Genomic DNA, 24,252 nt, shown 5'->3' with positions numbered 1-24,252 from the left:
CTGTCCCATTAGCGGGTTTGGGCTTCTGCCTTTGATTGGTCAAAACCCCTCCCTGCAGTAACAAAGTAATGCGATTACCTAAAAGGTACCGGTCCAAACCCGCGGCTTTGAGAAGAGCAAACTCAGAACCAGAACCTGTTTGTTTTTTTATTGTTTACAACAAGGCTACATCAACAATGATGCCACGGTGTCGGTCTGTCCGCCTCCTTCCCAGAGTTCACTCTGTCACTTTATGAAAACAACTAAAATAAACAAAGTTAAAAAGGTCAAAGGTGACGCCAAATCCTCCAGAACGATCCTAACGCAGCCGCTCAGCCAAAAGCATCATGGGAAAACTTTTGGCTCGTTTATGGCACGGGCAAAAAAAAAAGCTCACAATGTCTGAAAAAGTGTTGACCAGGCACGTCCTCCCATCCATGAAGATCCAGCAGGACTGATCCGCACCGGTCCTCACGCGACCTTCCTGTGCTGACCCCTCCCACCAGCCCGGCCTGACCCCTCCTCCCCAACGCTGCCCGCTGCAGGTCGGCTCAGGTGAGGCGGGGTGGACTCGGCCCATCAAGTCAGTGTTCGGCGTGCCGGTTTCTCAGAGCTTCGTTCAGTTCCACATTCAAAGTCGCTCCATCTTCATCGTCTTCATCGCTGTGGATCCTCGTCTGCCGTGGCAGCTTTTGTCGTCACCTCTGAACGCTGGTCAACTAAAGACTGAAGCTGCAAGGAGACTGCACAGCTGAGTGACCGCACAACAGCACCGGGCTTTTGGACCACGAGGTCGGGATCTGTGCCGTGTCCCCAGAACCCGGGTCGCTTCGTGGTCCAGACCAGCGCTGGTACCTGCTTACCTGGAGTTGTGTGAAGGTCGCAGCTATCGGAACAGTCTGGTGAACTCTCTGACGGCCCAGCACACCTGCTTACACTCTTCAGCACTGAGGACGGACCAGACAGGTGATTAACGCAGCGGCACACCGACGCCTCGTGTCCCTGAACGCCTCACGCTCTGGTGCCGGTGTCCCTGAACGCCTCACACTCTGGTGCCGGTGTCCCTAAACGCCTCACGCTCTGGTGCCGGTGTCCCTGAACGCCTCACGCTCTGGTGCCGGTGTCCCTAAACGCCTCACGCTCTGGTGCCGGTGTCCCTAAACGCCTCACGCTCTGGTGCCGGTGTCCCTAAACGCCTCACGCTCTGGTGCCGGTGTCCCTAAACGCCTCACGCTCTGGTGCCGGTGTCCCTAAACGCCTCACGCTCTGGTGCCGGTGTCCCTAAACGCCTCACGCTCTGGTGCCGGTGTCCCTAAACGCCTCACGCTCTGGTGCCGGTGTCCCTAAACGCCTCACGCTCTGGTGCCGGTGTCCCTAAACGCCTCACGCTCTGGTGCCGGTGTCCCTAAACGCCTCACGCTCTGGTGCCGGTGTCCCCGAACGCCTCACGCTCTGGTGCCGGTGTCCCCGAACGCCTCACGCTCTGGTGCCTGTGTCCCCGAACGCCTCACGCTCTGGTGCCTGTGTCCCTGAACGCCTCACGCTCTGGTGCCTGTGTCCCTAAACGCCTCACGCTCTGGTGCCGGTGTCCCTAAACGCCTCACGCTCTGGTGCCGGTGTCCCTAAACGCCTCACGCTCTGGTGCCGGTGTCCCCGAACGCCTCACGCTCTGGTGCCGGTGTCCCTGAACGCCTCACGCTCTGGTGCCTGTGTCCCTGAACGCCTCACGCTTTGGTCCTGGTGTCCCTAAACGCCTCACGCTCTGGTGCCGGTGTCCCTGAACGCCTCACGCTCTGGTGCCGGTGTCCCTGAACGCCTCACGCTCTGGTGCCGGTGTCCCTAAACGCCTCACGCTCTGGTGCCGGTGTCCCTAAACGCCTCACGCTCTGGTGCCGGTGTCCCTGAACGCCTCACGCTCTGGCGCCTGTGTCCCTGAACGCCTCACGCTCTGGTCCTGGTGTCCCTAAACGCCTCACGCTCTGGTCCTGGTGTCCCTAAACGCCTCACGCTCTGGTCTTGGTGTCCCTGAAGGCCTCACGCTCTGGTGCCACTGTCCCTGAACGCCTCACGCTCTGGTGCCAGTCCCTGAACGCCTCACGCTCTGGTCCTGGTGTCCCTGAACGCCTCACGCCATGGAGCTTTTTTAACGCTCAGATGAGACGATTCAGACTTCTGTTTCCTGTTAAAGCTCTCGTAAAGCAGCCCAACTCGGGTCAGAACCGCCCAACAGAACCAGCTCTTAGTTGACACATGAGAGGAAGCGCTCGGTTTCAGTCACAGAGGAAGAAAACGAAAGCATCACCAATGAAATGTTTTGAGAAGCTTTGGACCAATAGGAGCCCTGCTGTCTGTCTCACCTGGTCACCTGTCTGTGGAAGTCTGTCAGCTGTTTGTGGGTGACGGTCACAGCGCCGCCTGACGTCTCCTTGGGTAACGCCTTCAGGGCGTTCTCTAACCAGCGGCAGAAGGTCTAGAAGAGAGGGCGGGACCTCAGCGGCGTGCTGCGGCCGCAGGAGCGCCGCTGAGGCCCCATCTTACCGGCCGGTCGAACACCATGACCTCCCACAGCACCTCGGCCACGTCGGGCAGCGTGTACGGCGGCAGACAGAAGCAGCAGGAGTGCAGCAGCTGGCTGATGAGCTGCTGGCCGTGCTGCTCCATGGCCTGACCAATCAGGCGCTTCCTCACCTCAAAGTCCTCCTCGTGCTGCAGACACAGCCTTTCAGATTTTGTTCTTCACCGGACCAGAACCGCATGATCAGCAGGTTGACTCACGTCGTTGGCGACTCCGGTGTGGATCAGGTCTCGCACAAACTTCATGACGCTGCAGTTGGCGTCCCGGTGGTCCAGGGAGGTGGCAGCGACGGCGCACTGGATGATGTGGACGATAATGCTGCTGCTGAGCAAAGTGACGGGACTCCTCTGGACGAACCTGGACACAGAGACACCGGCTCAGCCGCAGTCCGGTACCGACAGAACCTCCTGTGATGGAGGAGAAACCGGACCAGGACAAGGGATGCCAAGTAGGTCCAAACAGAGACCGGGTCAGGCTGCTGGAACCTGAGGAGCTCTGACCATCATGGTAAAAATGGTCCTTCAGAACCGGCGGTCGGACCGTGTTCAGAACCTTCTCCAAGGAGGCGCTCATTAGTGGTGGCGGTTGGGAGATGCTGGGTTTGAATCCCGGCAGGTGTAGCTGTCCGTTCCTGCAGACTTACCTGGTGGCCAGTCTGAACAAGTCATCCACGGTGTCGGGGTGGTTCCTCAGACCGTTAGGCTGCTCCAGCAGCTGGAAGGTGGGCATGCACAGAGCCTGAAAGAGGAAGGTGACCTCATCATCATCAGTGTTTGACCAGCATCGGACTCTGCTGTGATAGCCGCTGCCTGCTTCCCTGGGGGAGGGGTCAAGTGCATAAAGTACCTGCGACGCCGTCAGGTAAACTGAAGTTCAGACCCCTCCCTGAGGACCAGTTCCTTGTAGGGGGTGGGTACTCACCTGCAGCATGTCCAGCAGCCCCTGCCTGCAGCCCTCCTCCATGCCGTACTCGTCCACCAGGATGCTGCCGAGGTAAAGGAAGCAGGAGTGTGGAAACACCTGGTACACGCTCACCATCTGCAGACAAACACGCCATCGGGGGTCAGAGAAGGGATTATTCTCTGGTTTACCCAATGAGACGCCATTATGACCACAATCTGTGGGATGACCCTAAACCCCGCCCCCGTCATCCTATTTACACCAGCGTTCATGACCACAATCTAAACTTGGTCCCCTTACTTTAAAAAGGCCCCACCAGTTCATACCTGAGTGACAAGCGGCTGCAGCAGAGAGGCGGAGCCTTTTCCAACACACCGCACAGCAAACCTGAGGCAGCGGCAGCACCTCTCCACGATCCTGTTATCTGCCTGATGGGCGTTCAACGTCTCCGACAGCACCGGCCAGATCTGCACGAGTCATCAAACCCCCATGAGAATTCACACCTCCTAGATGTGCAGGTGTGTCTGCCAGTGGGCGGCGGGTGTATATGCGAAAGTGGGCGGCGGGTGTGTCTGCGCGTGGGCGGTGGTTGTGTCTACGCGAGGGCGACGGGTGTGTCTGCCTGAGCGACGGGTGTATCTGGGAGTGGGCGGCGGGTGTGATTGCCTGAGCGGCGGGTGTGTCTGCGCGAGGGCGACGGGTGTGTCTGCCTGAGCGACGGGCATATCTGGGAGTGGGCGGCGGGTGTGACTGCCTGAGCGCCGGGTGTGTCTGCGAATGGGCGAAAGTGTGTCTGGGAGTGGGCGAAAGTGTGTCTGCAAGTGGGCGGCAGGTGTGTCTGCGTGAGCAGCGGGTGTGTCTGCGAGTGGGCAGCGGGTGTGTCTGCGTGGGCGGCGGTTGTGTCTGCCTGAGCGCCGGGTGTGTCTGCGAGTGGGCGGCGGGTGTGTCTGCGAGTGGGCGAAAGTGTGTCTGGGAGTGGGCAAAAGTGTGTCTGCAAGTGGGTGGCAGGTGTGTCTGCGTGAGCAGCGGGTGTGTCTGCGAGTGGGCAGCGGGTGTGTCTGCGAGTGGGCAGCGGGTGTGTCTGCGTGGGCGGCGGTTGTGTCTGCCTGAGCGCCGGGTGTGTCTGCGAGTGGGCGGGGGGTGGGTCTGCGAGTGGGCGGAAGTGTGTCTTGGAGTGGGCGAAAGTGTGTCTGCGAGTGGGCGGCGGGTGTGTCTGCCTGAGCTACAGGCGTATCTGCGAGTGGGCGGCGGGTGTGTCTGCGAGTGGGCGGCGGGTGTGTCTGCGTGAGCGGCGGGTGTGTCTGCGTGAGCGGCGGGTGTGTCTGCGTGAGCGGCGGGTGTGTCTGCGTGGGCGGCGGGTGTGTCTGCGTCAGCTGCGAGTGGGCGGACGGTGTGTCTGCCTGAGCGGCGGGTGTATCTGCGAGGGGAGTGGGTGTGTCTGCGTGGGCGGAGGGTGTGTCTGCGAGTGGGCGGAGGGTGTGTCTGCGCGTGGGCGGCGGTTGTGTCTGCGCGAGGGCGACGGGTGTGACTGCCTGAGCGGCGGGTGTGTCTGCGCGAGGGCAACGTGTGTGTCTGCCTGAGCGACGGGCGTATCTGGGAGTGGGCGGCGGTTGTGTCTGCCTGACCGCCGGGTGTGTCTGCGAGTGGGCGGCGGGTGTGTCTGCGAGTGGGCGAAAGTGTGTCTGCGAGTGGGCGGCGGGTGTGTCTGCCTGAGCTACAGGCGTATCTGGGAGTGGGCGGCGGGTGTGACTGCGCGAGGGCGGCGGGTGTGTCTGCCTGAGCGCCGGGTGTGTCTGCGAGTGGGCGGCGGGTGTGTCTGCGTGGGCGGCGGTTGTGTCTGCGTGGGCGGCGGGTGTGTCTGCGTGAGCTGCGAGTGGGCGGACGGTGTGTCTGCCTGAGCGGCGGGTGTGTCTGCGTGGGCGGCGGGTGTGTCTGCGAGTGGGCGGAGGGTGTGTCTGCGTGGGCGGACGGGTATGTCTGCGAGTGGGCGGCGGCTGTGTCTGCGAGTGGGCGCCGGGTGTGTTTGCGAGTGGGCGGCTGGTGTGTCTGCGAGTGGGCGAAAGTGTGTCTGCGAGTGGGCGAAAGTGTGTCTGCGAGTGGGCGAAAGTGTGTCTGCGAGTGGGCGGCGGGTGTGTCTGCGAGTGGGCGGCAGGTATGTCTGCGAGTGAGCGGCGGGTGTGTCTGCGAGTGGGCGGCGGGTGTGTCTGCCTGAGCGCCGGGTGTGACTGCGCGAGGGCGGAGGGTGTGTCTGCGTGGGCGGCGGGTGTGTCTGCGTGGGCGGCGGGTGTGACTGCGTGGGCGGCGGGTGTGACTGCGTGGGCGGCGGGTGTGTCTGCGAGTGGGCGGAGGGTGTGTCTGCGAGTGGGCGGAGGGTGTGTCTGCGTGGGCGGAGGGTGTGTCTGCGTGACCGGCGGGTGTGTCTGCGTGACCGGCGGGTGTGTCTGCGTGACCGGCGGGTGTGTCTGCGTGACCGGCGGGTGTGTCTGCGTGTGCTGCGAGTGGGCGAATGGTGTGTCTGCCTGAGCGCCGGGTGTGTCTGCGAGTGGGCGAAGTGTGTCTGGGAGTGGGCGAAAGTGTGTCTGCAAGTGGGCGGCAGGTGTGTCTGCGTGAGCAGCGGGTGTGTCTGCGAGTGGGCAGCGGGTGTGTCTGCGTGGGCGGCGGTTGTGTCTGCCTGAGCGCCGGGTGTGTCTGCGAGTGGGCGGCGGGTGTGTCTGCGAGTGGGCGAAAGTGTGTCTGGGAGTGGGCAAAAGTGTGTCTGCAAGTGGGCGGCAGGTGTGTCTGCGTGAGCAGCGGGTGTGTCTGCGAGTGGGCAGCGGTTGTGTCTGCGTGGGCGGCGGTTGTGTCTGCCTGAGCGCCGGGTGTGTCTGCGAGTGGGCGGGGGGTGTGTCTGCGAGTGGGCGGCGGGTGTGTTTGCGAGTGGGCGGCGGGTGTGTCTGCGAGTGGGCGAAAGTGTGTCTGCGAGTGGGCGGCGGGTGTGTCTGCGAGTAGGCGAAAGTGTGTCTGCGAGTGGGCGGCGGGTGTGTCTGCGAGTGGGCGGCAGGTATGTCTGCGAGTGAGCGGCGGGTGTGTCTGCGAGTGGGCGGCGGGTGTGTCTGCCTGGGCGCCGGGTGTGACTGCGCGAGGGCGGAGGGTGTGTCTGCGTGGGCGGCGGGTGTGTCTGCGTGGGCGGCGGGTGTGACTGCGTGGGCGGCGGGTGTGTCTGCGAGTGGGCGGAGGGTGTGTCTGCGAGTGGGCGGAGGGTGAGTCTGCGAGTGGGTGGAGGGTGTGTCTGCGTGAGCAGCGGGTGTGTCTGCGTGAGCAGCGGGTGTGTCTGCGTGGGCGGCGGTTGTGTCTGCCTGGGCGGCGGGCGTGTCTGCGAGTGGGCGGCGGGCGTGTCTGCGAGTGGGCGAAAGTGTGTCTGGGAGTGGGCAAAAGTGTGTCTGCAAGTGGGCGGCAGGTGTGTCTGCGTGAGCAGCGGGTGTGTCTGCGAGTGGGCAGCGGTTGTGTCTGCGTGGGCGGCGGTTGTGTCTGCCTGAGCGCCGGGTGTGTCTGCGAGTGGGCGGGGGGTGTGTCTGCGAGTGGGCGGCGGGTGTGTCTGCGAGTGGGCGGCGGGTGTGTTTGCGAGTGGGCGGCGGGTGTGTCTGCGAGTGGGCGGCGGGTGTGTCTGCGAGTGGGCGGCGGGTGTGTCTGCGAGTGGGCGGCGGGTGTGTCTGCGAGTGGGCGGCGGGTGTGTCTGCGAGTGGGCGAAAGTGTGTCTGCGAGTGGGCGGTGGGTGTGTCTGCGAGTGGGCGGCAGGTGTGTCTGCGAGTGGGCGGCGGGTGTGTCTGCGAGTGGGCGGCGGGTGTGTCTGCGAGTGAGCGGCGGGTGTGTCTGCGAGTGGGCGGCGGGTGTGTCTGCCTGAGCGCCGGGTGTGACTGCGCGAGGGCGGAGGGTGTGTCTGCCTGAGCGGCGGGTGTGACTGCGCGAGGGCGGAGGGTGTGTCTGCGTGGGCGGCGGGTGTGTCTGCGTGACCGGCAGGTGTGTCTGCGTGACCGGCGGGTGTGTCTGCGTGACCGGCGGGTGTGTCTGCGTGTGCTGCGAGTGGGCGAATGATGTGTCTGCCTGAGCGCCGGGTGTGTCTGCGAGTGGGCGGCGGGTGTGTCTGCGAGTGGGCGGCGGGTGTGTCTGCGAGGGGAGCGGGTGTGTATGCGAATGGGCGGAGAGTGTGTCTGGGAGTGGGCGGAGGGTGTGTCTGGGAGTGGGCGGAGGGTGTGTCTGCGTGGGCGGCGGGTGTGTCTGCGTGGGCGGCGGGTGTGTCTGCGAGTGGGCGGCGGGTGTGTCTGCGAGGGCGGCGGGTGTGTCTGCGAGTGGGCGGCGGGTGTGTCTGCGAGTGGGCGGCGGGTGTGTCTGCGAGTGGGCGGCGGGTGTGTCTGCGAGGGGAGCGGGTGTGTATGCGAATGGGCGGAGAGTGTGTCTGGGAGTGGGCGGAGAGTGTGTCTGGGAGTGGGCGGAGGGTGTGTCTGGGAGTGGGCGGAGGGTGTGTCTGCGTGGGCGGCGGGTGTGTCTGCGTGGGCGGCGGGTGTGTCTGCGTGGGCGGCGGGTGTGTCTGCGTGAGCGGCGGGTGTGTCTGCGTGAGCTGCGAGTGGGCGGACGGTGTGTCTGCGAGTGGGCGGAGGGTGTGTCTGCGAGTGGGCGGAGGTTGTGTCTGCGTGGGCGGACGGTGTGTCTGCGAGTGGGCGGCGGGTGTGTCTGCGAGTGGGCGGCGGGTGTGTCTGCGTGGGCGGCGGGTGTGTCTGCGTGAGCCGCAGGTGCATGAAGGTGTTTTACCTCCTGGATGACCTTTTGACAGGGGTGAGTCTGTCCGTTCTCCACGATGGGGTTCGTGTGTCTGAAAAACAAACAACAAAAGCCTGAAACCGCCTGCAGGTACGATCACAACCTCCAAGTTGCCCCTGATCCAGGTCTGGATCTTCGGAACTCCGCGTGAGGCTGATCCTGCTGCTGGTTCCCCCTGAATCCAGACCCACTGCAGAGCTGACTGTCCTTCGGTAACTAGGTCTACGTTGGGCTGCTTCAAAGCAGATGTTCTCATCCTGAAGGTGCTGGAGAGCCACAGGTAAACTCACCTGAAGATGACAGCCAGCCGGTCCAGCCACACGGTGGGATCAGCTGACTTCCCGTTTGTGGACTGTTCAGTGAGAAGCTGAAACAAAAAACCCACCTTTAGTCACAACTAAGGTGTACAGAGTGCACCCGAATGCACCTTCATTCAGGTTGTTGAATGCAGGTGGGGCCGGTTTACCTTTTTTAGAGCTATCACTTGAACTGCACAGAGGTCACTAAGACACTCTGAGATCTTCTCCAGAGGAAGCCGGGCCAGGACAAGCGCCGTACCTGTGGAGGTCACATGGGTTCATTGTAGTCTTCCAGAAGACTCTGACCCCCCAGGACTAAAGACCATGCCATCGTTTACTTGCTCACAGAACATAGAAAACTTCTGAAAGGTTCTGACCCAGCCCATGAGCCCACAGAGGTACAGTTGTTAGCAGGTTGGACTACATGTTCCAGACCCAGATCCGTGGTTCTGCTCCCACACCTGAAGTCTGGCTTCATCTCACTACCAGGTCTTCAGAAGGGACGGATACAGGAACTCGGGGGCACGCTGGTACCGGTACCATCATACGTGATACAACCGGTACCGAACAAAAACAGATTTTTGTGTTTCTTTCATACGATTCAACGTTGTGGTAGAATTCTAGCCAATCATTTTCTCCAGTGATTGAGGGCGGGGTCACAACATGACGGGTGTGACCATGAGTAGCTCGGCACAGCAATGGCGGGGGCCCTCACCTTTGAGCAGCCCCACGGCGGCCTCTGTGGACAGGGCGAAGGAGTCCAGGGAGCGGGCGATGTCCAGCAGACCCTGGAAGTGCTGGGCCATGTGGTCTCTGCACACCGAGCAGATGTTGTGGATGGCCTTCGCCGCCGCAGACGCCAAAGGTTTCTCTCTGAGCCCTTTCATCAGGTAGCTGAGGACCGGATCTGGAACAGGACACGGTCTGAGTGGTTGGGGGGGGGCAGCATGTCAGGGTCAGCGCCGGCATCCTCTTACCCAAGAATCGCGGGTTTCTGTCCACCACCTCGCTCATCTCTCCAACCAGCTCGATGCTGGTGTACCTGACCGCCATGTGGACGCCCTCAGGCAGCAGCACCACCTGCTGCAGCACCTCCGACAGGGTGGGGTTGTTATCCCTGAAAGAAAGACGCTCCGGTTACACCGCGGCGGCGGGGGAGGACAGACGAGCTCCTCGCCATACTCACGGATCTACACTCTTGGAAATGGAGGCCATGATGAAGAGCACCGCCTCCGTCACCTCCCAGGGGGGGTTCCCATCTTTTAGCGTGGAATAAAGCTGTGGGCGGAGGAGAGGAAAGGTCAGCGGAGGTCAGCAGGTGACCACCAGCCGCTGCACCCAAGGTCCCGCTACCTGAGAGAAGCACTCCATGGACCCAACCAGGAAGATCACGTCCTTCACCAGATCCGACACCCGGACCCGGAACTCCCCGAAGTCGTCCGTGTCCTCGGGGATTCCCTCCTGTCAGCCAGAAGAACCGGTCAGAGCGGAGCAGCGCAGCGAACGGTTCTGCGCGGCCAAACGGGCTTCTTACGTGGTCCGGGTCCAGCTGGCAGTGCCGCGCCAAACAGTGCAGGAGTCTCTGGATGTAGGGTCTGAAGACGGAGTGCAGCGCCGGGTCGTTGATCTTATACAGATGTTCTCCCAGACGGTACCAGAAGTTGAAGGAGATCTCCACCACCTGAACCGCAGAGACCACAGTCACCCTCTACACATACTGGACCAAACCGAACCTTCAAGAACCCTACAGAACACTGCGAACCAAAGCACCTGGAATGATCCTAAAAACTCTGAGAAAGCTGTGACCTTCCAGAAGCGGACCTCATGTCATTTGAGGCTCAGAGCAACCCACATCCCAGAGCCGCTGAGCGTCATGGAGGGTCACATCCGCACAAACGCCAGACGGCCCAGATGACCTTCTCACCTCATACTGTGGGTTTCCTGCACAGATCAGCAGCAGCTCCAGGGTCCTCAGGTCCCCCATGCCCTGACCCGGACTCCGGACCATCGTCTCCAGAAAGGTCTCGCAGAGTTCGGTGAAGATCCGGCAGTAGTTCAGCACCCTGGAAGCACAAACCCAACGAGGTGAGACCCAGGACCGCTGGCACGCCCACCGAGCTGCAGCACCGCGGCCAGCGCACTTGTCCAGGTCTTCCCGCGCTGTCGCCATGTGATACGCCGTCTCCAGCGTGAGGACGCCCTGGAAGAGCTGCAGGGCCAACGCCATGTTGTTGTCCACGTTCTCTGTGGCGTAGAGGGCGGAGCAAACGCAGTCCGAAGCCGCCTCGTGTAAGTTGGTGGTGGTTTCATCCCTCTGCTGTGGACCAGAGCAGTAGTTCAGAAAAAGAACCCAGCAGAACCTGGACCCTTTGATCCACAAAGACGGGATCCTCACCAGAACCTGGAAGAGCACCATGAGCAGCTGGTTTCCCGCCATGAAGTTACTGTCCAGCACGCCCAGGTTGAACCAGCTGCCCAGACAGCGGAACACCTTGATGAGCATCTTCTCATCGTGGCCCGTCTTCTCCACACACGACGTCTGCAGAGAGAAGAGACCTTCAGCAGAGTCTGACGGACGGCGCTGGTGTGACGACACCTTTCACGAGCTGCAGGAACCACCAGGACGGGTCACAGTGAGGAGCAGCAGCACAAATCCCAGCTGAACCAGGAAGTGGATTCTCTACGGAGAGGATCTCCCAGACACAAGAACTGTGAAGTTGAAACGTTCAGGTACAGACCAGAAGTGTGACCACGGTGCTGGAGTAATACGCCAGATCCTCGATGATCTCCGTCCTTCGATTGGCTCCGATCCGCAGAGACCGGCTGTGGACTTCTTCTGGCAGAACGGTGAGAATCTCAATGAGGAAAGGCATGGAGCTGACGTCGTTGTTGTACCTGAAGGAGGCGGAGACACAGAAGCACAGGTGTGTTGTTTCACCGTCACGGCATCAGAGCAGGACCAGAGAACTGTGAACTCTTACTTTTCTAAGAGTGTGTGAACGCATCCTTTCCAGGACGCCATCTGCAGAGCGAGATCAGCGATCGCCAGCGCCAGCTGAGACCACAAACACAGAACGTCAGAAGAAACCACAAGACAGTCCCTGCAGAAGCACCGGCCCGTCCCGGGACATCAGTGCGCCTCGACCCGATGTTCTGACAACAATACAGTTTGGTAACTGAGGTTCCTTCTAGACCAGGGGGGTCAGACCCCAGGCCTGCCAGAAGGCCCACCTTTTCTACTGCCGGTTACCTGGATCAGTCGTGTTTAGCCAATAAGGAGCGTCAGTGGCAGGATGGTAGGAAACATTTGGACCCCCTGCTCTAGAACCTTCAAGGTCCAGACCAATAAAATCAGGAAGAGCAGCAGGATGCTGTGAGTGTTAAGATGCAGGTTTTGGTGTAAGCACCCCCACCCCACAGAAACCGGCTCCATTAAGATATTTTCAGAATCACCCCCCACCCCCATGTCTCTTCAGTCTCCCTCCCTCCCACAGTTCCTGTTCCCATGGAGGGGGGGGGGGGTATTTTTACATTTTTCGGTCTTATATAACTGCTATTCGTTATTTTACTTTATTTTATTTCCCAACTAATGACTAATCCGCAATGATCCAGTATAAACTGAGGGAAGTGACTTTAAAAAAGTAACAAACAAACTAGAAGAAATGGTCGGCTCCCACACTTCACTAGTCAAGTGGACCGGCGGAGCGCGGACTTACAGCTTTGTGTTTGAGTGGAAGGGGGGGGGGGGGGGGGGGGGGTGCTTTGTTACATGAGCGCTATGTGGGAGATTTAGAACTGCGATCCGTCCCGCAGCTCTAGGTGAACGGCCTACCGAACTCAGAACCGGGTCTAAAAGTGTGTGTCTGAGCAGAGGATCGTGAGCACACACACAGCGCTTTGGGGCGGTGTGAGCTTCAAAGCAGAAATGTCGCTCAGTCCTTAGAAATCGTTCAAACAATCACGTGGATTTGTGTTTCCAGTCGTGTCCCGACTAAATAAAGGCTGATGTTATTCCCACATGTTTACATGCAGCCAAGATGCAGATTGCAGCGCCACCCAAAGCTATTGTTGTTAGCCCGTGTTAGCATACTGCTAACTCTGGCTTCGTTCAGAAAAAGCCCTGACCACACGGATTAAAATTCAAATGATGAGCGAACAGGTGTTTCATAGTAACCGTAACATTATTAAAAGCACGTTTAGAAGATCATCTCGTATTTTACCGAGCTGACATGTCAATGTAACTAGCCGCTCAGCGCTGTTTAACATTGTTTTGTATTGAATTGTTACATTCAATAAAGTTTGAGATAAAAATAGCCGCTCGGCGGAACTGATATCCGCTTCCGGTTTTTCAAACCCTACTGCGCATGTGCGAATGATTTATTCCGACTGAAAGTGTGACCTTAGTGAACGTTTTTATATTCTGAAAACATTTTTCTGGGCCCATGTACACGGTTGGATTCTAATCCGACCATTGATCCCATCAAGATATTTTGTACATGTAACCGGGGCTTATGGTGTCGACTCGCAACGTGGCGGGGGCGTGGCATCACGATGGTGTCTCTCCATCGGGATGTCAGTCACCCATCACGATGGACGATGATATGGTCCATCGGCACAACCCTAGATGTCAACAGTTCTGGGTTCCTCACAGACAACTGTCCAGTAAATCCCCGCTTAATGAGGAGTTCTATGCTGTGTGCTTCTACAGGGCTACAGAACCTGCAGAACTAGAACGTCCTCCGATAGACTTGTCAGAAAAACTGAGGCCATGTCAGAATTTGATCCAGAAGGAACCGAGACTCGGTCTAGGACGGTCCTAATAACCGCACTTCCCTGGAATCAGATTCAGTGAATCCTGATGACTTCACCTCACTTTGGAGGTTTTATGCAGAACCTTACGTTTTTCCACAAACTGAGGTTTGCAGAGGAGATACAGAGACAGGAAACAGGAAGTGACCTCACACGAGGAGACAGGCGAGTGTTTCCATCCAGAACCAGAGGTTCTGCAGAGCTGCAGGTGCCCTTACCTGTGTGACGATGATGGGCGACAGGTCTTTGAGGTTCTGGATGTGGGTCAGGAGAGAATCCCGTAGTGCATTGTGGGTTTCTGGTGGAAGCTCGTAGAAGCACATCTGGATCTTCATCTTCATGGTCTGAGCAGCAAAGTAACAGGACTCAACGTCCTGTCTGAGCTGCAGCAGCTGGTCTGAAATCTCCCAGGCGTACATCTGCAGGACAGGAAGTGATGTCACTGAGTGGTCCATCACTCTGCTCCCAACAGAACCCATAAGCAGTAAAAAGCAACATCTATTTATATCAGAACCAGCTCAAATTGGGCCTTCTGGTGCTGAGCAGGAACCCAACCAACACCCGGACCTGTTCTGGTCTGAGCTGAGCTTCTGACCAAGGTTCTTCTGTCACCTGGACTGACAAGCCCAGTCCATAATGTCCCCCTGGCTGTCTGGGTCCAGGTCTGCGTGGGCTTCTGGATCTGAGCAGCTTTTAAAACTCTGTTGCCCCCAGACCCAAACATCTGCCTCCTCCCCCCCATCAGCCAGCGGAGCCTGGCGTCGGCTCGGTTTCTGTTTGGGTCCGACAGACTCGGCTGGCTTAGGGCGGAGCGGGGGCACGCGCACCTGAGCTGTCAGTGATCGCACGCATGCGCCCGACCGTCAGCAGTGACGTGGACAGAGGCAGCCGCTTCGGGATCTGCGCAGCTTCAACAGGAAGTCGGTCCAGCAGCTACATTAGCCCGGCTAACAGCGCCGGGCCGCTGGGGCTCAGACCCCCCATATAGACCCCCCCATGTTCTCCAAAACACCACAGAACTCGAGAGGAGGCGCGCGGGACAAGTTCTGTCCGCGCCCATGAGCCCCAAACCCAAAGGGGACCGGCGCGGTTCGGCTCGAGCCCATTCATCCCGTTAGCTTAGCAAGAGGACCGAAGAGGAAGCTCCTCTGAGACTGCGCATTAGCGCACCTGTCCGAGCAGGTGATCGGTCCAAACCCACACCGGCCCCACCAACACCCCGCCGGCCCGGCCCAACGCTGCGCTCTCACCGATCTCTGCAGCTCCCCGAGCCACACCGAGGCTCGCTCCTTCCCCGCTGGGTCCGGGTCGTTGTACAGGGCCTGGACCGCCTGGTAGACCAGAGCCAGGTTCGGTTTCCCACCCTCCATCGCGGCTCAGAGGGACGATACCACTTCACAGACGGTTCGGAGAGAGTTCTACGCTGTCCGGGTTCCGACCGCCATCTCGCACAGACTTCGGGCGTGCGGCATTGATCGTACTCCTGCGGAAACTCGAGCGGGAACTTTAGTTCCGCGCTGATTTCAGTGTGACACAGAAGGGTCCGTCTGCGCCTGCGCGCCGCCTGCCTCCGTCTGCCCGCTCTTTTCCTTCTCGGGAACCGAACCGTTCCGAACCGTTCTAGACCAATGAAGAAGAACCGGGACAGCCACGAGAATAGACCCTGAACTGTGCAGACCCGGACCTCGCCGTTTGTGACGTAGTGATTGCGTCAGCGGAAGTGTAAAGATGACCCAAAAAAGGTGTTTTGAGAGTTCTGGACGTGGGAAGTGATCACTTTCTGCTTAATATGTTTCTCAACCATTTCAGGACTTCTGTGACTCCGATTTATCGACAGCAAACAGATTCTGGATCATTTCTGAAAGAAAATCAGAAATGTTCAGAGGAAACATGACAACTTTAAAGAGAGGTCGGAGGATGATGGAGGGATTACGGAGAAGCGTTCACGAATCTACCGTCTTTGTGGAGATAAACCCTGTTCTGGTTCTGGTTCTGGTTCAACTCGGCCTTAATACCTGTAAAGGCTGGACGTCAGTCAGTAGACGTGATTTCTAGAGCTGTTCACAGAACAGAAGTCACAAGATGAGACACAGGGTGAAAAAACACCAGAGACTAAACATGGACCATGGAGACATTCCTCTGAAGCCAAATAAAACCGTTGCAATGCAAAATAAAACGTTTCCTGTTGACTTTGACAAGAATGCACAGAGTCCAGAGCAGCAGCCCGCGAGGTTCTGTCTCCTCTGGTCCAGAACCGTTTTCCTGGAACCATCAACAGGTTCTGATCCACAGACCTCAGTGCACCAGATGGTCTGTAGGGGGCGATCAGGTCACAGACACACGGAGCAGTTTGACCATGGAGGCCCTAAAAGTCAACACCTAGACTCTATACTGAAACCGGTAAACAACCGGGAGCCGATGGAGAGCTTTTAGGATCGGGGGGGTGGGATTGGTTCTCTTAGTGCGGGTCAGGATCCTCTCAGCAGAGTTCTGGATCAGCTGCAGACGAGACAGCTCCTTCTGATTCAGACAGGAAAACAGAGTGTCACAGAAGTCTAACCGTGTAGAAACAAAGGCATGAATAAGAAGTTCCAGATCTTCATATGACACTGAGCTTAGAAATGTTCTTCGTCTGGAGGAAACAGTTCTGGATCAGCTGTTTGGACTGAAATGACCCCCAGGTTTCTGAGGCTGGGTTTGATTGACAGCCTGGCCAGGAGAACCCAAGAGCTGCTTCCTCCCTGGTGTGGCATCATCAGGGGCAATAACTGTTTCCTCTACTCAAAGTGCTGCTCTTATTGATAACATCTTCACCAATAACACAGAATACACTCACATGAGTGGACTAATGTGTGACGTAAATGTCATTTACCAGGTTTTCCCTTTTGACATCAATGTGACGACAAAGAAAATAATGAAAGAACCAACCAGTCAATAAAAGGTTAAGAAATGGAAAAACTATCAATTCTCTTAATAAAGATTTATCCAGACAAAACTGGAACTCTGTGTACAGAAAGAACGACGTCGCTTAGAGATGTTTGTTAGAAATATTTAACTCACTTTACAATGAGAACTGTCCAGTTTATGAATTCAAGAACAAATGTACCAAATGATCTTGGTTAAGCACCGGTCTACAAAATGCTTGTAAGAAGCAAAATAACCTTGATAAAAAACTCCTAAAACAGGACAAAGATATAAATCATACAAGAATAAACTGAAGTCACGGTGGGAAAGTGTCCTTCAATAATCTACTGCATGAAATGAAAACAACGTGAAGAGAGTTTGGGAAATATTAAATAACATCATGGGACGAAAAGCAAACATACTTTCCAGATGAGAAGGGTCAGAGCAGAACAGCAACGAAGCAGCAAACGGACTCAGAACCATCTTATAAACGTGGATCCAGAGGTGGCAGCAGAACTTCCAAAAAGCAAAACCAGCAAAGACAATAATCCACCAAAGAAAGGATGGAAAGATGGAGGAATTCTGTCTGAGGGTAATCAATAAGCACCTGATTGTGTTATTGATAACTTGATCTGAATGTGTAGCAATAATTCCTGGTTCAATGTGATCATGTGTTCTAATAATCAATGATTATTACATGACGGTTATTGTTTACTGAAATCATGAATGAATGTCTGAAGAAGAATCTATCGGATCAGAACCAGATTACAAAAACTATGTAAAACCATCAAATGAATGAACTCAGTAGAGGTGGGGTTACATAAGATCCCTTCTTCACGCTCCTTTTCAATAAATCAAACTCTACTTGACTTTAGTTATTGATCACTATATTTTTGATTGATTATATTTATTTAAGTGTCATGCACTGCAGCCCACACTGGCTTATGTGACACTGAGAGACAAAATACATAAATAAACACGCCCATCACAAAAATCCAATAGCCCCCCCAATCAGAGTCTAACAGAATACAAAGTCTCCATTCTTATTGTTCATTCCTGAAATCTTTTGCCAAACAAAAGATTTCATTTTCAAAAAGCCAACCTAAGATTTTATCTTCAGGTAACCAAAATAAATCAGGACATTTCTATTCTATGACGTCATACAAACTAAGTCTCTGTTTTTCATACAGAGGACAATAAAACAGAAAATGGAATTCATCCTCCACCACTCGCAGTTCACAGACCTCACAGAGTCTTTCCTCCCCAGGAACGCCTTAAAGCGCCCTACTTCCACCTGTAGGGGGCGCACTCCTGCTCTCAGTGGAACACATAAGGATCTTTGTCCTCTTTTTAAGTTATATATAACATATGGTTCAGCAGAAAATGTGTCCTTAATTTGCAAATAAGTTCGTAATTTTGGTTTTTGAAGCAGTTTCATTTTCCAGTCTTTTTCATAAGAACCAACTAAAGTTTCCTTAACATTATCTATCTCACATTTCAAACAATTAAAAAATAATTGATTGTAGGTTCACAGAATGTTAAATACATCTTTACAGCAGGGATAAATATGAGCTCTATCCCAATCAAATATTTTACGTGCAAGTCTCTCTGCAGGTAAAGTCACCAGCCGGTTCCATAATCTGAGAACTTCTGCTCTTTGTTTGATCACACATGCCCCCCCCCCCCCCCATGTCCCCCTCAATGGCGGCTTTAGTGGTGAACCTGTGTTCACCCAGAAAGGATCTCATTGGCCTGTATTGAACCTTATCACACTCAGGAGCGTCTTCATAACCCCAGACTCCTGCAGCATAAATGACACAGATCCACCATGGCATCGTGCAATTTACTAAGCGTGTCAAAACTGAAAACAAGATATTTATCAGTAAACATAAGAGTAGTTTTACCAAAATAAAACAGAAAATTACTTTAAGGTCCAAAACGCTTTCTAAAATGAACCATTTGTGTTTTATCCCCATTAATAGTGAGTCTCCATTTGTTACACCAGTCTTTCATTGTATTTAACATTCCTTGTAATTTTATTTCCTCATCAGCCATCAAAACAATATCATCAGCATAAAGTAATATGCTCAAGTTCCAAATATTAATATCAATACTTAAGTTAGTTTTCTTAATTTCTTGAGCTAAATCGTTGACACTATATTAATTAAGCAAATGTGATGTAAGTGTTTTTGTTTCTGCTTTTTTAAACTATGCATTTCATCATTTCTGTAACCAGTTTGATACATTTTATTGGTTTGACTACAATGCTGAAAATCAATCAATCCATCAATCATTTAATGTGCATCAGACAGTTGATCAGAGTCCAGCTTTCGTCTCAGAGGCCTTAAAAGATAGCAGGATGTCATCAGCAAAGATGTGGTGGGAGACATCTCCAGAAATCTTTGAACGCCATCAGATCTTTGTTTTCATTTCTATGAAGGTTGAGAATTTAAACAAAAGTGTGAAAATGTTCATGTGTGTCTGAGAAAAGTGACAAAGTGTGCAGTGAGGAGTTTTCCTGCCAGAAACGTTTGTAACCCTCCACAGAGGAAGTACATCCATCCTCACAGTAAACCGGGATGCAGATGTCTGCGCAGCTGCAGACACCAGAGCTGGACTTTTTCCTTCTCACTGGATGAGAGGCGGACGCTCAGACACAGCAGAGCAGCTTGATTCCTGACGTTCATGGGGAGCTGCAGCCTCTGAGTCTCACAGGGACAAAGACAGACTAAATACTGGTGATGCTTTTGACACCCATGTTTTATTTCTAACCACAGTCATAGTCTCTTATTCAAAGGATCATGAATGAATGAATGACACTTTATTCACAGAGAACTGAACAGCTGAGGGCTTCACAATAAGAGAGAGCAGAAGTTCAACAGTTGAATTATTGATCACTGATTGATTGACTGACTGGAATGAATCAGCCTCGATCCTCCAGAACCAAAGACCTGAAACTCTGTTTCAATCAGCGGCCGTCGAGTCTTCAAACAAAGGCAGCAGAAAGGAACAACGTTCTCAGATTTAGATGTTTAGGAAAAGTTCTGGACCTTCAGGAACCCGCCTGGTTCTGAGAGCAGCAGAACCCAGCAGCTTGGTTCCAGAATTAGCTGCATTTAGGAGCCACAATAGAACTACTGAGTATTTTGGTGTCACAGCATGAAAGCTTTAAAAGCGGTTCTGGATCAGACCGGTTCACTCTGGAATGACCCAAAAACAAACCAGATCTGTGATACCAATGATTAAAAACATAAATGTTTGGAAACAAACAACGGGGACCGACTCCTCGAGGAGATGAAGATGACTCCACCAGGCCTACAGGAGAGGATGAAGATGTCTGACTCCTTTCAGGGCGACTTCAGCTTCATCAGATCCATTTGTCTCGGCAGAACCGAACAGGTTTTGCTGAGTTCTTCTTGATTTTCTTCTTTCTCCGTCTGCCGTCCTCGTCCAGCTTCCAAACAGAATTCTGGATTTTCTGGATACATAAACACTCACCTGAGCACAGGTGTTAGCTCACCTTTGCACTAATAGTTCGCATGATGGAATAAATGAAAGATTTCACACTAGTTGGTTTTAAGGCATAGGTATGCGTTCGTGAACACTATCTGTTTTGTGTGCATGTTGACATGTGGACATTTTTGCAGCTAGCAGGTGTGTTTATAACATTTGAGTGTGTGTGTGAACAGGCCCCGCCCTTTTTGTACTGCATTTGAACCTTATCATAATGATTAACAACCAGTAAACTTGTTGCTTTATGCTGCTTCATGGTCTTACCCCCCCCCCTCCTATTATCACCCCCTACCCCCCCTCTCTCTAACGTCCCTCTCTCTTCTTCCCTTCTTTCCTTTTCCGTCCGGTCCAACACCAAAGATTTTCAAACATGATTGAAATTAATAAAGTTTGGCCTCAATTCCAAAAGGGGTTTATTCAGACATACCTTTGGTTTATCTGAAGATTAATAACCCCTCTTGTTAAAGTAAAATATGTCCAACACAAGAGGCCCTCAGCTCTCATCTGTCTGCCCAGCTGTTGGACAGGACAAGTTAAAAAAAAAAAAAAAAAAAGAATTCTGGATTTTCCGTCAGAGGACTCCAGAGCGGTTGACCCTCAGAGCAGCATCGATGACCTTTGACGTCTTTCCCTGTCCAACCCGGAGGGTCGTCCTTCACACTTGAAGACGATCAGAAGGCGACGGCTGTGCTAGAGTTCCGTGGACAGAACCGATGAGGATCTTGGAGAACCTCCAGAGAAGCAGCAGCTTCCAGGAGAGCGATCCAAACGTTCTCAAACTGGACTCAGAGGACAGAACCGTGACGTCAGATGGAAGGACTGCTGCTCACACGCGTGTTAACACCGGTTTATTCAACATGTAACCCGTTCATGGTTGTGCACGGAGGCACATGCACAACCTTCAAATGTCACATCAAGATGCTCCGACCCGGAACAAAACCGGATCAGCGCAGAGTCATAATGTCATTCTGAGACTGTTCTAGAGCCAAAACCTCAGGATCAGATGCCCAGAACCAGAAACGGACTGGGCCTACCTCAGAACCCTGTACAGGTCACACAGAACACGGTGGTGCTGTTGGACCCAAGGGGGGGGCAGATGGAGAACATCTTACAGAAGCAACCCCGCAGACACAATCAACATCACAAACAGCCTTACTCAAACACATCTGGTTCTGAAGGTTCTGAAGATCCGGATCTGAGGCGGCTGAGCGGTCCTTGCGAGGAGGAGCTCCTCCAAACTGAGGTCGTATCATACCCATGCTCGTTCAGCTCACAGCCTGGTTATGATACAGCCCCTGCTCTGGAGGGTACGGATCCTCTGGTTCTGGTCCTGGCGGGTCACTGGAGCTGTCCCGGACTGCAGCCCAGACTCCTCCTGACTGCAGAAGTGAGTGTTGAGTTTTAAAAAGGGTTTGGGGCTTCGTCTTGATCCGTCTTCTCCAGGTTGACCCGGTTGTCTGTTGGGAGCAGAGCGCTGCGGCGGCGGCGGTGGAGTCATTACCTCCTAATCTGATTGGGTTTTCTGGATTTGCAGGATTGAGGAGGATGACTTCTTAGGTAAATCTGAAACATCCGGATTAAACTTGAAGTCACGGAAAAGTAAAGGTTCTTAGGGGTTTTTTATCTGTCAGCCACCTGCTTTTCATCTCTGAGCTTCTTCAGCCGGGTCATCGGGGCTCGACCCAGTTTGGGTTCTGGTCTGCCGCTGCAGTTACAGGATGAGCTGAGTGCATGATGGGAAAGTATCTCTGGCACTTGAAAGTTTTTATCTAAGCCCAAAAGACAGATTCAGATCCCAGCAGTACCAGATCAGTTCCAGCGAGGGCAGAACCGCAGATAGACCGAAGGCCCGGTCCATCCGCGGTTCTGCTCTCGCAGATGGACCGGGCCTCCATGTGACGGCTCACATGAAGCCTGATCATGTCATCATGTCAGCAAACACGGCGCTGCAGGGTTTGTCTTTGTTTGGACTTTTGTCTGAACTGTTTTCCACATTTAATTCCAAATCCAATTAAAGCCCGGTTAGAGTCCAAAAGGAACCGGAGCTGAGTCCACAAACACAATGACCCAGGTTTGTGCTGCTGGAGCTCCCACGCCGTTTGGAGCCTTAATGCAGAGCTAGGCGGGCTGCACGTGATGGACCGGTTCTGGTTCAACTCCCAGATTCAATTCCCAATTCCCAGCCTTTGTGAGCGCAGCTCACCTGGACCCAGTTCTGGTCAGCAGGGATAACTCGCTCTCCCTTCATTCAGAACTGAACATTCTCTGACTTTGGTGGACCTGGACCTGCGTGGACCAAAACCAGGAGCTGCTGGCCGTCATGAAAAGCGGACCTCAAAGTTATGAGAAGGTCCTGGTTCAGTCCGTAAGAGGATTAAGGTGTCAGGAGGGAAATGTTCCTAATCTGTGAAGTTTAGACAAAGCCGTAAGCTCGTCTTCGGTGTAAGTGGTTTATGAGCGTATATAAGGGGGCCGCCGGCTTTTGCTGCGGTTCAGAGCTCAGCTTCACGATGGGAAAATACTTCTACCTGTATGAGAACATCTCCAAAGTGGGCCCCTACGACGGGCCCCAGTACTACCTGGCCCCGACGTGGGCCTTCTACCTGCAGGCGGCCTTCATGGGCTTCGTGTTCTTTGTGGGGACGCCTCTGAACTTTGTCGTTCTTCTGGCGACGGCCAAATACAAGAAGCTTCGAGTCCCGCTCAACTACATTCTTGTCAACATCACCTTTGCTGGTTTCATCTTCGTCACCTTCTCTGTCAGCCAGGTGTTCCTGGCCAGCGTGAGGGGCTACTACTTCTTTGGTCAAACGCTGTGCGCCCTGGAAGCAGCAGTGGGCGCTGTGGCAGGTACAGCTGGCTAACGGGACGTTCCCAGGTGAGCTCTGAGGCGGCAGGTAAACTCCACGGTGCTTTCTCTGCAGGCCTGGTGACGTCCTGGTCTCTGGCCGTCCTCTCCTTTGAGAGATACCTGGTTATCTGTAAACCATTTGGAGCCTTCAAGTTTGGCAGCAACCACGCCCTGGCTGCTGTCATCTTCACCTGGTTCATGGGGGTGGGCTGCGCCTGCCCACCTTTCTTTGGCTGGAGTCGGTAAGTGACACGCCTGAGTGAGGAAACCGTAGAGTGACGTGATGCGAGGGGTCGTCCTTGGTTACAGGTACATCCCTGAAGGTCTGGGCTGCTCCTGTGGACCGGATTGGTACACGAACTGCGAGGAGTTCAGTTGCGCCAGCTATTCCAAGTTCCTCCTGGTGACCTGCTTCATCTGCCCCATCACCATCATCATTTTCTCCTATTCCCAGCTCCTGGGCGCGCTCAGAGCGGTGAGTGATCCCGGAGAAACCTTTGACCCCTGGAGGCTGGCGGGACTTCCCGGTTGGGTTCTGGGTTTTTTGGTTGGGTGAGCGTTTAACCCTCCAGGTCTTACCCACAGGTCGCAGCACAGCAGGCCGAGTCAGCGTCCACGCAGAAGGCTGAGAAGGAAGTGTCCAGGATGATCATCGTCATGGTGGCGTCCTTCGTCACCTGCTACGGTCCGTACGCTCTGACCGCCCAGTACTACGCATACTCCCAGGATGAGAACAAAGACTACCGGCTCGTCACCATCCCAGCTTTCTTCTCCAAGAGCTCCTGCGTGTACAACCCGCTCATCTACGCCTTCATGAACAAACAGGTGAAACGCCGCCCCCCTTCCCTGTCCCTACGACACGCAGAACGTCTAGACATGAACGTGTTCAGAGCTTCAACCGGTCTCTGTCTTTCTGCCTTCAGTTTAACGGCTGCATCATGGAGATGGTTTTCGGAAAGAAGATGGAGGAAGCGTCTGAGGTGTCCTCCAAGACGGAGGTGTCCACGGCCTCTTAAGGTTTGGGACAAAAAGCAACAAACCTCTGATGGACATGTGACTTCCCATAAGAACTCTCAAAGGTCTAAGACCAGAAGATTCGCTGTAAACTCGCAAAAGACGTCCGACCGCCATGTAAATACGGTTTATACCAGACCTGACTGTTCGCTTCTCTGTAGAAGGATTTGTTTAGAGAAAAGGCAGCAAAAAGCAAATAAAAAATGGACTCTTGTTTGTCTCTCGCCCTTTGTTATTGGAGAACCAGTGGATCCTCATCAGAACCTGCCGGGCCTGTGCTGGGTCACGGGGAGGTTTGTCAGAACATTTCAGGTGTGGTGGAGGAAAATGAAACCACCAGAACCATTATGGACCCGTTGATGGTAGAAGAAGCATCAGTGAACCCATGGGGGGGCAGGACCGTGTCTGAGGCCAGCTCCACCTGCTGGTGGAATCAGTTTCATGTCTGTGGTCCAACATCACAACAGGCGTCTCAGCGGGCCTCACTAAACGTCCGGAACACAGAATCAGTTCTGAAATACAACAGCTGATGGCTAGACCAGACCAGACTAGACCACACACACATGTGCACCGTCACTTTCACACGCACGCACGCGGGGACAGAACTTCGGTAC

General features: G+C 54.6%; 2 protein-coding genes, 1 long non-coding RNA gene and 1 other non-coding gene across 4 annotated transcripts; 2 read left to right on the top strand and 2 right to left on the bottom strand.

The window, feature by feature from the left end:
* Positions 1–133: 133 nt before the first annotated feature.
* On the bottom strand, positions 134–14,927 carry tnpo3 (transportin 3). Its single transcript, XM_023952159.2, has 23 exons — positions 14,607–14,927; positions 13,575–13,775; positions 11,529–11,602; positions 11,286–11,442; positions 10,943–11,086; positions 10,689–10,864; positions 10,472–10,610; positions 10,082–10,228; positions 9,901–10,008; positions 9,734–9,825; positions 9,525–9,664; positions 9,263–9,454; positions 8,715–8,806; positions 8,539–8,615; positions 8,240–8,300; positions 3,781–3,921; positions 3,476–3,592; positions 3,198–3,292; positions 2,755–2,911; positions 2,518–2,685; positions 2,337–2,449; positions 843–926; positions 134–711 (listed from the first exon to the last, which is right to left on the bottom strand). The coding sequence occupies exons 1-22, from the start codon at positions 14,724–14,726 to the stop codon at positions 866–868; spliced, it is 2,772 nt and encodes a 923-aa protein (XP_023807927.1). The 5' UTR covers positions 14,727–14,927; the 3' UTR covers positions 134–711; positions 843–865.
* A 34-nt stretch (positions 14,928–14,961) lies between these two features.
* On the top strand, positions 14,962–15,532 carry LOC144989516 (uncharacterized). Its single transcript, XR_013653759.1, has 2 exons — positions 14,962–15,098; positions 15,166–15,532. It is a non-coding gene; the product is annotated as an uncharacterized LOC144989516 (long non-coding RNA).
* A 5,460-nt stretch (positions 15,533–20,992) lies between these two features.
* On the bottom strand, positions 20,993–21,092 carry mir729 (microRNA mir-729). The gene has a single exon (NR_107219.1). It is a non-coding gene; the product is annotated as a microRNA mir-729 (primary transcript).
* A 1,179-nt stretch (positions 21,093–22,271) lies between these two features.
* On the top strand, positions 22,272–23,851 carry opn1sw1 (opsin 1 (cone pigments), short-wave-sensitive 1). Its single transcript, NM_001104656.1, is given in 5 exon segments — positions 22,272–22,623; positions 22,698–22,866; positions 22,934–23,099; positions 23,210–23,449; positions 23,548–23,851. Coding segments are annotated over 5 exon segments (1,008 nt in total). The 5' UTR covers positions 22,272–22,283; the 3' UTR covers positions 23,641–23,851.
* The last annotated feature ends 401 nt before the right edge of the window (positions 23,852–24,252 follow it).

This window comes from Oryzias latipes, chromosome 23, assembly GCF_053564925.1.
Source record: "Oryzias latipes strain Hd-rR chromosome 23, Olatipes_Hd-rR_3.1".
In the NCBI taxonomy this organism is placed as follows: domain Eukaryota; kingdom Metazoa; phylum Chordata; class Actinopteri; order Beloniformes; family Adrianichthyidae; genus Oryzias; species Oryzias latipes.
The sequence above is the reverse complement of the archived record's forward strand: the minus strand, read 5'-3'. Positions and strand labels throughout refer to the sequence as shown.

Coding starts and splice junctions, on each gene's coding strand:
- tnpo3 (XM_023952159.2), bottom strand. CDS start 14,726: ATGGAGGGTGGGAAACCGAACCTGGCTCTGGTCTACCAGGCGGTCCAG. Junction 13,776..14,606: donor TCGGGGAGCTGCAGAGATCG/GTGAGAGCGCAG, acceptor CCTGTCCTGCAG/ATGTACGCCTGGGAGATTTC. Junction 9,826..9,900: donor CCATGGAGTGCTTCTCTCAG/GTAGCGGGACCT, acceptor CTCCGCCCACAG/CTTTATTCCACGCTAAAAGA.